Raw genomic sequence first — 12,924 nt, forward strand, 5'->3', positions numbered from 1 at the left:
GACAGACAGACAGACAGACAGACAGACAGACAGACAGACAGACAGACAGACAGACAGACAGACAGACAGACAATTCTCCCTAATAGATGCAGATTGATCTTAACTTGATTTCAGTGACTCAGTCTCTCCCCAAATTGTTTGGTTCACAGAAGTTTAACAATAGTTGGCTGTCTTAGCAAACCTCTTAATCTCTCTCTGTTTTACTATTTCCTTCATTACCTTTCTTATTACAATGATGTTGTTACAATGATGTTGTTAGAGGAGGCTGACGCCCTTGTGTTACCCCGGCAACTGTGCAGGGCCGACGGATCCCTGAAGGGACGACGGTGTTGTGTAACCTGTACAGCGTGCACATGGACCAGGACTACTGGGGCGACCCCGACACCTTCCGCCCAGAGCGCTTCGTCAACCCTGATGGCTCACTGCGCAGGGACGAGCGGCTTATTTCCTTCGGCAAAGGTAACATTATATATGTACGATACGCTGGGTCTGTGTTCGTGAACCTCGCATGTGTCAAGTTGTGCTCTGATAACCTTATTCATGTATATAAATGACGAGGGAAGATATCATAACTTCTCGCTCTTCCTTAAAGCAAATGTCTGACACAATATTAATCATACGATGTCTCTCACACTACCTGTGTTGTCCAGGTCGGAGAATGTGTCTGGGGAAGCCTCTGGCCAGGATGACAACTTTCTTGCTCTTCTCGGCCCTAATGCAACGCTTTACCTTCAGCCTGGACCCCGAGGTCCCTGTGCCCGACACGGAGGGCAAGTTAGGGTTCGTACTCTTGCCCCCAGAGTTCAAGGTATTCGCCAGATCCAGGTTCTAGTTGAAACAACCTCCAAAAGGAAATTGAAAATTAACACACCATTCTGTCATAAAGCACGAGTATAAAAAGTTATGACATTTTAGAACCGAGAATCATATGTACGGGCAGCATAAAACATCCACTAGACGACGACAATGATGAACACTCCATTGTAAACTATGTGAACAAGAGCTGGGACATACTCTCCAACAATATATCTGTGATTGCCCTGTTATAAGTGACTTCAGACCTAATGGTATGAGGTACTTTGAGCTCTGTAATTACTTCATTCACTCAAGAATATTGGAAGATATTCTTGTGCTGTACCAAGATTTTGCTAGTGGAGGGTATGAGATCAGCCTCACATTTTATGTTCTCACCTGATTTTTTAGTCAGAGTTGATTTGTTTTTGTACTGAGGCTGGTATTTTCTCCCCTGATTCCGTGTATGACTAACCATCCTGTGAGATGGGAATATTGGATGAATTTATAGCCAGCTGTTTAGTCAGAGCTGGTTTGTTTTTGTATTACGGCAGGTATTATCTCCCCAAATTCCATGTATGACTAACCATCCTGTAAGATGGGATTAATAGTTGAACCTATAGCTAGTTCTTGATCTACACTGTGTAATATATCATACAGAATAGGGTAGCAACACTTTGCTGTGTATACCTAATTTTGCCAATTAAAAAAAATTGTAAAGTGGGGAGAATTAAAAGTATCATCGGCGGACAGTAATTATTTTTTTCTTAATTATTGGCACATGTTAATTATGTTAAAACTTTGGAAAAAATTATGCACTGCAGAGGTTTGTCTATTCATTGTTTATACAGGCAATGTTGCAGCGCCTTCTAGTGTTGTAAATAAATGCAAATACACCTGCTGATCTCGATCCTTGGCTCACGTGAGCCTGGGAGGCTGGAACTGGTGTACCATCAGACCTGAGAAAGACAGCCAACAACAAATGGCAGAAGCATGGATATTTACTCTGAGGTATAGGAAGTTGAAAACCCCAGAGCAAGGCAAAGTATGCTACCTGAGTCATGCACATCAGTAAATACACACCATTGCCTCTACAGGATAAATATTATGAATTCTTCTAAACCTGACTAGGGGAGTTACTAACATTTTACTGTACAGCTCGCGACCTTGTTACCATGGGATGACGAGATTGAGTTTGACTACTATTGAGATTTCACAGAAGGTCATCCTCATCATCTGACTTAGTACTTGAATCATTAGACAGGTCAGGAATTAAACTTGCTGAAGGCAGCTCTAGTTCCTCCCTAGTGTGATAAGGTTTTAACTTATTAATATGAACCGTTCTCTCGGCTTGGTCTTCAAAAATACCTTTAATAACAAAATTAACCTGACCTGTTCTTTCAATTAGTCGATAAGGGCCCCGCCATCTAGGTGCAAGTTTTCTACTTTGATTGGCAGGAGCCGCTTCATTAACTCTCAATACAAGACTCCCGACTTTCAGTAGATATTTTGGTGACAGATAGCCCCACCTATGTAGGGCAATCAGATAAGAAAATCAGAAGCGGGGTGCCACATAGTGCCACTCCATATTAGGTCACCCAAGGAGTGAGTGGTAGCAGTCGAAAAAACAGCGAAGATAGGTATCTATTATGTACCGCTTTGATCATGTTCATTTATACAGTAAAGTATGACAGTATATTTAAGTAAAAAATTAATTTATTTGTATAATAAACACACACGGGTGAGTGCCAGTTACGCCCCCCACATTCCTCTATAGGGCAGGTGTAAAACAGGTTCCTCTCGGTAGGGGTGGTCGCCCGTACCCTACGTCACACCTAATGACCTTGACTTTACCGTAACAGCGTTCCACACCCAGTGGGGTGGTGTTGGTCTTATATAAGAGTATTAAATTATAAATCTCCCCCAGGGGTTAAAAAAATCAAAGAATTTATTAATGCTTTATTAGGTAAAAATCACAAATGATTTATAAGAAGTTAATTATGATAGGTAATAATTGTAGTTATGGATTCCTCACTCTTATTCCTCACTCCCCTCCACCTCCCCATCCTCATCTGAATAGAATTCTGACGTCTCCCCATCTGTGGTGAGTGGGGGGAGGTCTTGACCCCCTCCCCCCTCTCTTGGGGGTGTGGGGTGAGTTGGGTGGTTGCCTTTTGCTTGAGTTTCCTTCTCCCCCGCATCTGAAGTGTTCTGGAAAGAGATGAGGGAAATAATTTATAGTGATTAAAGGTTTTTATAGGATTATATCTTTTATTTGAAAAATATTCTATTTCCTCTAAGAACGGCTAGTACATACCTCTCCCCCTGCAGGAGCGACCTTGTGTCCTCTACAGCAGGCATCATCAATTAGGCTACGTAACAGCATCTTGTTTGGGGCAGACCCCCCACATAGAATTACTACTCTACAAATGTGGACAGGTCCCAAGAATTGCACTGAAAAAAAGAAGAGGTAAAATAGAGGTTGTACAAACTTTCTATTGTGGGAAAAAATAAATCTTTACCAGAAAGTGAGGGTAATACTAACCAGGCCCTTCAAGGACTTCAATCTTCCCTGTGGGTGTTTTTGGAGAGACACATTCCATTTGTAGAATGAGGAGGTTGGAGGTCTTCTAGGAAGGTTGTGGGGTGAGAGGGGTTTTTATATAGGGGTAATCCCCTTGTTAGGTAGGTTGCCTAGCTAACAAAAATATTCTCTACACCACCTATAAGAACCAACCCCTACACCTCTACAAAATGTCCTAACACAATGATGTTTCATAGGAAAATATCGTCTCGCATAAGCGAGGGCGCGTTTATCATTTAATTTTAAATTAACGCTTGAAAATACATTATGTAAGTAATGACTGTTGAAGGCAACCCCAGGTGACTTACACTATGAACAAACATGACGCAATAGAGACCACAGGTAGGAGTAAAATCACTCTGGAGTCTGTAGCACATTCCAAACACCTCTGTTATTTTGTTAGTTTTAATAAATCCTGAAAATAATGTCCATAAGTAACCGCCGATATTGCATAACTATCGAAAAATAACATTCGATGTTTAACTTTATCAACATAAATAGCTACCCAATGTCCCATAGTTAATCTGCTGTGTGATGGTAAAATATTAGTTATGAGGACGATAGGTTTTCTTGATGAGATATTTAAATGTTCTATCTCGTCTGCATTATAACAACCTAGGTAGAGCGCTCGATCCCCTAGATTATTTTTTAAATTAATATTTATAGCATAACAATTCATTATGTTTTTAAGCTCGCACGTCACATAGAACAGTTCTCTGCCCATCGATGGATAGTACCCCGGTCGTTTCCCCAAACAGTAAAACCAGTCTGTTATATGTAACACCGCCACCAAATTCAAGCTCCATACGCAAGTTGCCAGATTTCTCCACAGGGAGGGAATCTTTTGTTTGAATGGTGGTTAAGTCAAAGGCAAATATTGATCTCCCCTTATTAAAAGTGGCATAGGCCAGTAGTGAGTCACGCTCTAACCCTAATGTCTTCAAAGTTTCGTAATAAAGGCGGGAATAATGATTGTAGAAATCACCGCCAATTCGGTAAATTGCGTTATTGTTCAAATACATAGCAATATTTTTCAGCTTTGCATTTTCAAAATATAATCCATTACCTTGGTGAAGACCGGCGAAATAATTCATTGGTACAATTACCATGAATATCTTGTGGGGAATTACTTGCGCCCATGGTTGATCAATTAAGAGACTAGTTTGATTCCCTGCTAGGACATATGTTTTAGAAATGGTTCTATTGAAAGTATAGGTTATGGGGGTCAGGGGATGCTAACAGTGAGCTGTTTAAGGCTAGGTAGGCACTTGGGTAGGGGAACACCCGTGTTACCCATCTCTTAGCATAATCTATATGCAAGCGATACTTAGAGCCATCGTCCACACTTGTATTTAGCACCCAAGCATGTGGGGAGAGCTCCAATCTTAGACATACATCTATATTATCTAATATGTATTGGTCTAGGGTTGTTACGTCCAATAGTAGGGGAAAACACATTGACAATCCTTTACCTTTTAAATCGGACATAAATTTTTTATCCTTGGCGGTTGCTCCAGTAAAAAATGTATTAGTAAATTCGTTAGGGATTACACCATCATCACTCCAGTCCCTACGAAAGGCTCCAATTCTCCCCAAGGAAGACATTTTTGATGGAGGTAATTAATTTAATAAACGACCAATAATTAAAATTAGAATTTGTTTCAACTACCTGCTCTCCTAAAAACACCTGAACACCTTGAAACATGGTATTTGACAACCCATTCACAAATTCCACATAGTTATCCTCTTCCAATTTTGTTGTATCGTCATCTTTCGTTAAAGATAATTCAATATTCAATAAAGAAAGATAATTCTGATAATAATAATAAAAAAAGATAATTCGTTAAAGATAATTCTGAATTCAATAATACCCATGATATAAATTCATTAGCTAACCTCTTCCTCTCCAAAACTCTAAGCCTCTACAACCTTCATTGTCCCCTTCTTACCAAGCAAGTAACTGACAAAAGATTAAACAATCCATGGCTCACAAGTGGCATTCTCAACTCAATCAACAAGAAACATGAATATGAAAAGAAACTTAGGATTGGCCTAGTTTCAAAGGAAGTAGCTAAAAGGTACTCATCAATGCTTACCAGTATCATAAGAAAGGCAAAACTTGCATATTATGTGAATAGATTCATTGATGCAAAAGGCAACATGAAAAGCACTTGGAAAGCAATCTCTAGTATCCTAGGAACTAAACAATACTCATATAACCAAATAAAACTCTACAAGGATGGGGATATACCGTCAACTGATTTAGAAATGGCAAATGAATTTAATAGTTTCTTTTCATCGGTTGGTGCTAATCTTGCCAGTAAAATCCCACAGACTCAGACACATATTAACACATATCTCTCAGGCAGCTATCCAAACTCTCTTCTCCTTTCACCAATCAGCCCGGCAGATGTTGTGTCCATCATACACTCTCTAAAAACCAAGGCAGGGAACACCAGTGAAATTCCGTCCATTGTGTACAAGAGAGCCTCCCATGCCCTTGCCCCACCCATTGCACTACTGTTCAACAAATCTATAGAGTGTCACACCTTCCCTGATATCCTCAAAAAAGCAAGAGTAACGCCAGTCCATAAAGGAGGCAATCCGGCGGACATAAACAATTATAGACCAATATCAAATCCACCCATTCTATCAAAAATATTTGAAAAAATTATTTACAAACAGCTCTGTTCCTACCTCGTAAAATTCGACATACTCAGCCCCTGCCAGTTTGGCTTCCGGTCCCAAAAGAGCACCAACGATGCAATCATTAGTCTCCTTGACGTTATCTACTCAGCCCTTGACAAAAAGGAGTTTCCGATTGGACTCTTCATTGACCTAAGAAAAGCCTTTGATACTGTTAATCACAACTACCTCTTACTTAAACTCCAGCATTATGGAATCCGAGGCCTTGCCCTTGACTACATCCGATCCTATCTTAGTGACAGACACCAATATGTAACCATCAATGATACAACTTCTTCCACTCTACCAATTACCGTTGGAGTGCCACAGGGCAGTATCTTAGGACCTCTTCTATTTCTTATATATATAAACGATCTGCCTAATGTCTCTAATATTCTCAAACCTATATTGTTTGCTGACGATACTACCCTTATCTATTCAGACCTCAACCCACATACACTAAATAATGTTGTGAATAATGAATTAAAAAAAGTCCACTTATGGATGTCAACGAACAAACTAACATTAAACATCGAAAAGACTTACTACATCTTATTTGGAAGCAAATCATCAAATGCAGTTCAGCTACAGATAGACAACTCATCAGTAATAAAAATGATGGCAAGTTTCTTGGCCTATTCCTAGACAAGAGAGTCAACTTCAGCACCCACATTCAACACATAACTAAGAAAGTCTCTAAGACAGTTGGTATACTCTCCAAAATCAGATATTATGTTCCTAATTCTGCTCTCCTCTCACTATATTATGCACTAATCTACCCCTATCTTAATTATGGTATCTGTGCATGGGGGTCTACCACTGCAAACCACCTTAAGCCCATCATCACACAGCAAAAATCTGCTATCAGAATAATAACTAACTCTGCTTTCAGACAACACTCAGCTCCCTTGTTTAAATCCCTAAACTTGCTAAATATTAACTCCCTCCACACATTCTCTTGTGTCAATTACATTTACAAAACCCTGTTCTTAAATGCAAACCATGCTCTGAAACTCTCTCTGGACAGATGTAATAGGACCCATTATCACCACACCAGAAATAAATATCTCTTTGATATTCCCAGGGTCAAGCTTAATCTGTGTAAACGCTCTATGCAAATTAAGGGACCTAGTCTATGGAACTCACTCCCTAATGAATTGAAAAACTGTAAAACTTTTGCCTTATTTAAAAGCAAAACCAAAAAGTACCTAATTTCATCTTCTTAGTTTCCTACACTGAGCTTTAAATTTGCTCTGTACCTAGTGTTACCCAATCTCCTAATTTTTATGTAGTATCAAACAACCTTATCATTGTGTTCATTGCTGTCTTCTTTTATGTGCTAGCCATATGCTGTATTGTGACTACCAATTTTAGTCAACTACCATTCAAGCTGTCATTGCAATCAATCTTATATTGTTTCTGCTGTATTGTGCCTACCAATTTTTGTCAACTACCATTCAAGCTGTCATTGCAATCAATCTTAGCTACCTATGTGCTTTAATATACTGTACCTACAATTTTCTCTCATCTTCTTTTTTCATTCCATGTAACTGTTATCATTTTTTTGTCTATAAATTTTGCAAGTATTTACCTCCTTAAAATTTTCTTAGATTAAGGACCTGCCCGAAACGCTGTGCGTACTAGTGGCTTTACAAGACTGTAATTACCATATTATGTATCCTCACATTCACAATGTACAATCTTGTATATGCATAAATAAATAAATAATAAAGATACCTTAAAATCTATAACAATATTAGCTAGATCTAAGAAGGCGCCCTGGGTTCCAGAGATGCGGAATTCTAAGTAATTATCCCGCAAACGTTGATTAATGGGAAGGTTGACAGGTAGAATGTCTATTTGCTGCGTAGAGGCAATTGCACTTTCCACATTACGTATTCTGTTACTTCTAGGAAATTGGTCAATAATACTAGAGCAATTTTTTTTTTTTTTTTTATTTTTTTTTTTTATTTTTTTTTAATATTCTACTGGTATTTTAAGCCCAGCTCCACTAGCCTCCGCCATGATCTCCTCCGAAAGGTGAAGTATGACTGCTTACTATAGTGAATATGCGTCATTTTTATACCCAAGGCCTCGTTTACATTTTTTATTTTTTATTTTTCTTCTCCTAGAGAGTCTTTTAATTTTCCCGCCTGTTACCAATTTCTTCCCCATAGTCTTAAGAGTATCAATACCGTGAGTTCTCAGAGCGCTCTTTACATCCCGTTTACCACTGGTTAAGTCACCAAGAACATTTTTCCCAAAATCGATTGCAGTCGGTGTTACAGTTTTCATGAAAAATGGTAAGGCCCGTCGAGCCAAGCCAGCCAAGGTTCCAAAAAAAACACCTCCTGATCTGAGATAAGGTGCTTGGAATGTACGTATGTCATTCTTCGCTCCCCCTCTCATCCCATGTCTCCTAGAGAGGGGGGAGAAGATCTCCCCGAAGTCCTTCTGAGAAGGTGTGTGGAAAGGTACACGCATCCCGACACCTCTTCTTATAATAACCGAAGACGTGGGTAAACACTTCTATATATATTTATATTTATATAGATTATATTGTTATACCTTTGGGCAGACGTGTAAGACCACCATAACCGACCTCCCATCTTCAAAACTAACCATTCGCCCAAACTGATCTGTTATTTTAATACTTACTTTCTCCAACGTGTTAGTATTTAATGTCTTGTACACTAGGGGATGAGCTCCTTTAGAATATGAGTCATGATAATTGATTGCATCTAAGATATTTACAATTTGCCCCCCATATCGATCCAGCTCGATGACGTCACTATAAATGAGTAAATAGTCACAACCTCCGTCATTGTCTGGGGGGAATGAGGCCACGACCTTGGAGGCTGTTGTAATGTCATCTGTTTTTGCCCGATAAATGGTGTATTTGCGACTGCTGTCAAAACCAAGTACATTAGCTATTCTGTGTTTAAATTGAAGGCTGAGAGAATATAACGAATCAGTACCTTCATTGTTAAGAGTTGAGGCTAGTAATACTCGCTCTAAGGATTGATCATAGGTGAGGATTGGTTCTCTTTCTGAGAAGTATATTTTGAAATCATTCCTGAAACTTAGTTTCATATCGGTGATTATTTGCCGCCTAAGCTCACCCGTGATGAATGTGATGTTTCTGGATAATATGTTGGTTTTGGGGAGGAAGGTATAAATTAGGTGTTCTGGGCTTTTAGAAAGAGTTCCACGTTTAAAAGTAGCATAGACGTCTATGCCAGACTCCCCCTCATCCTTGATGATGACATTAATTCGTCTGGGTAGGAGTATGTTGACTAAGGCCACTTCATGTTTAATGGAAGGGTTTAAATGTAGTGTAGGGATGGTGTTTGTAAATGCTGAACTTGTGTTGTTGTATATATCTTCTTGGTCGAGACTAGTAAGGTATATGTAATGTTCCTCGGCCATTGTTCACTTATGTACTGATTGGGGGGGAAATAAAACATCATTACTTATATTTTATTTTATTAATCTACAAAGGAAATATTAGTTTTTAAAAGAACTACAACAAGGGAATTATTCCCTTATCAAATTACATATAAAGAACAGCAGCTGTTGCTGCTGCTGTCGCCGCTGCTGGAGCTGTTGGTACCGCTGACACCACTGCCACCGTTGATGGTACTGCTGCTGCTGCTGCTGCCACCACTGGAGCCGCTGTAGTTGGTGGTACTGCTGCCGCTGCCGCCACCGCTGCTGGAGCTGTTGGTACCGCTGACACCACTGCCACCGTTGTTGGTGGTGCTGCTGCTGCTGCTACCACCACTGTCACCACTGCTGGAGCTGCTGTAGATGGTGGTACTGCTGCTGCTGTCGTTGCTGCTGCTGTTACTGTCGGTGGTGGTGCTACCACCTCTTCTTTTCTGGGGGATGGTTGCTGCTTTCGTTGTTTTTTCGGTGGGGAGGATAACAGGAATATTTCCTGTGACTCTCCATCGAGGATGGTGTCAGTACGACGAATTGTGTGGGGGTCGAAGTCGATAGTGGTTTCGATCCGTCTTTTGGCTGTGGATGTTGTGGGTGGAGGTGGAGCGGTGGTGGAGCTGGAGCTGGATGAGTACTCTTGTAGATGTCTCTTCTTCCTGGGGGTAGCTGGTGATGGTGCTGGTGGTGTAGAACGAGAAGAGCTTCCTGGGGTGGTGGCACCCTCCCCCACCACTGCGTCTAGGGTGATAGTTTTACTATCACCCTCCCATGATCCCAGAGGAGAGGGTGATAGTAAAACTATCACCCTCTCCTCTGGGATCATCAATTGGGAGGGGTACCATTGATGGGGTAACAGCAGTGGGACGTTTGAGGATTACCAGCTCCTTGTTAAGCTTGCTCAACTCGTGATGAAGAGAGATCAGCATGGGTCCGACGTCCTTGTGCTAGTTGTCCATGCCATCACGGAAAGCCCCTAGACCATGGGGCACCACCAACCGAAACATGGTGGGGGTTCTCACCATTAGACTGCCCACCTTTGTTAAGGCACATTTGAGCCAAAACAAGCGGGTTTTGGCAGTATCCAGGGTGACACTGGTGATGTAGTGGATGTCGGCGGAAGACTGCACTTGCTTCTGAGCTATTGGGTTGGACTCGAAGGGTGCTCCTGCACCGAAAGCAGAAATTAGCGCCACTATGGTGGGACAGAAGAAGAGCACTGGCTCTTCGACAATGTCTTGACCGTCGGAGGGGTAGGGGGCTATCTTCACTTCAATGTCCCCTGGGGTAGACCGATAACGTATTGTGGCCCTGTTGACATTAGTCAGACATTCACGTTCCACACGGGCGTAATTATATGTTTTCCATATCACGCTCGCCAGCCCATTGGGACACACAACGGCGGCAGGTAAATCGTAGACAATAACATCACCGACCCCAAAGGCGTGGGTGTCGGTGTGTCATCTGCAAAGGATGATACAGTGCTATAGGTTGTGTTCTTGTCTATGTCCGATATGAGGATGAGAAAAAGTACTGGAGCAAGCACAGTACCCTGGGGGACTGAGCTCTTCACGGTTGATGGGCTGAATTTTATTTTGTTGACTATTACACATTGGGTCCTGTTGGTCAGGAAATTGTAGATCCATCTGCCTATTTTTCCGGTAATTCCTTTTGAACGCATTTTATGTGCAATAACGCTATGATCACATTTATCAAAAGCTTTTGCGAAATCTGTGTAAATTACATCAGCGTTTTGTTTGTCTTCCATAGCATCTAATGCCATATCATAGTGGTCCAGCAACTGCGACAGGCAAGAGTGCCCTGTTCTGAAACTGTGTTGTCCGGGGTTATGGAGATGCTGTGATTCCATGTATTTTGTGATTTTACTTCTTAGCACTCTCTCAAAATTTTTTATAATGTGCGATGTTAGTGCTATTGGTCTGTAATTTTTTGCCTCTGCCTTATTTCCTCCTTTATGAAGTGGTGCTATCTCTGCTGTTTTCAGTATATCAGGAATAACGCCAGTATCTAGGCTTTGTCTCCACAGAATGTGGAGGGCCTGCGATAGTGGTTTTTTACAGTTCATGATCAATATAGAGTTCAAAGAATCCGGGCTTGGTGCAGAGTGCATAGGCATACTGTTTGTGGCTTCTTCAAAATCTAGTGGGGATAGGGTGACGTCTGATATATAATTTGATGTTGGTATCATATCCATGAAAAATTCATTTGGGTTATCAATCTTTAGTGCGTTTAATGGCTCACTGAAAACAGAGTCGTACTGCTTCCTCAGTAGCTCGCTCATTTCTTTGTTGTCATCGGTGAAAGTTCCATCTCCCTTTCGCAGGGGCCCGATACTAGATGTGGTTTTTTATCTTGATTTTGCATAGGAGAAAAAATATTTCGGATTTCTTTCTATTTCACTGATGGCCTTTTGCTCTCTTTGCCTCTCCTAGGTTTTGTATGATTCTTGTAGCTTGAGTTCAATTGTTTCTATTTCTCTACCTAACCTTCTTCGCCGTTCTTGAGATAGGGTGCGACTCTCAAGTTGTTCCGCGATTCGTTTTCTTCGCCTATATAGGGAACGACGGTCCCGTTCCAATCTGCATCTCTTTCTCTTTTTTCTTAGGGGTATGCGGTTTGAACATATTTCTAGTGCTACTGAGCTTATTTTTTCCAGGCACTGGTTCATGTTTGCATTTTCTAGCTGTTCTTCCCAGTTTATTTCTGTGAAGTCCTGGTTTATTTGCTCCCAGTTTATCTGTTTATTATTGAAGTTGAATTTGCTGAAATCTCCTCCACCGGGAATCTGGACTGGTTTTGAAGGTCTACTCCCCATGGTTGTCATAACTTCAATTAAGTTGTGATCTGAGTAACAGGTATTTGTAATCATTATGTTCCTGATCAATTCATCATTATTAGTGAAAATGAGGTCCAGCGTGTTCTCCTTCCTAGTTGGTTCTACTATCTGCTGGTTTAAGGCAAACCTATCGCACATCCGTAGCAGATCATTTGCATGTGCCTGTTCATTTAGGCTACTTCCTGGTATTCTTTCTGATATTACTGTATTAGCCAGGTGCTTCCATTTCAGGTGCCATAGGTTAAAGTCCCCAAGCAGGATGATGTTCGGAGCTGGATTAGTGAGGTTTTCCAAGCAGTGTTCTATTTTCATTAGTTGGTCTTTAAACTGCTGAGGGTTTGCCTCCGGTGACTTATATACAAGGACAATAACTACATTTAGAATCTCTATTTTGATTATCAGCACTTCCACCATATCATTTGAGGTGTTTAGCAGCTCAGTACAGATGAGTGTGTCTTTGATGTAGAGGCTGACCCCACCCTGAAGTCGGTGTTTCCTATCACATCATACTAGGCAAGGGACACTAGCAAGGACTCTAGGTAGCCCAATGGTACCACTTGAGCAC

The 12,924-nt window shown here is 40.9% G+C and overlaps 1 protein-coding gene across 4 annotated transcripts in view; it reads left to right on the top strand.

Moving 5' to 3' along the window:
• LOC123751070 (methyl farnesoate epoxidase) overlaps nucleotides 1–1,540 on the top strand; it is a 330,011-nt gene extending 328,471 nt beyond the window's left edge. For all 4 annotated transcript variants that reach the window (XM_069305551.1, XM_069305553.1, XM_069305552.1 and 1 more), the window contains 2 exons: nucleotides 300–459; nucleotides 651–1,540. In XM_069305551.1, coding sequence (XP_069161652.1) covers nucleotides 300–459; nucleotides 651–832 — 342 coding nt within the window. In that variant the 3' untranslated portion in view covers nucleotides 833–1,540. The remainder of the gene's footprint in view (nucleotides 1–299; nucleotides 460–650) is intronic.
• Nucleotides 1,541–12,924: the final 11,384 nt, after the last annotated feature.

The sequence above is a fragment of the Procambarus clarkii genome, chromosome 55 (assembly GCF_040958095.1).
Source record: "Procambarus clarkii isolate CNS0578487 chromosome 55, FALCON_Pclarkii_2.0, whole genome shotgun sequence".
NCBI lineage: Eukaryota > Metazoa > Arthropoda > Malacostraca > Decapoda > Cambaridae > Procambarus > Procambarus clarkii.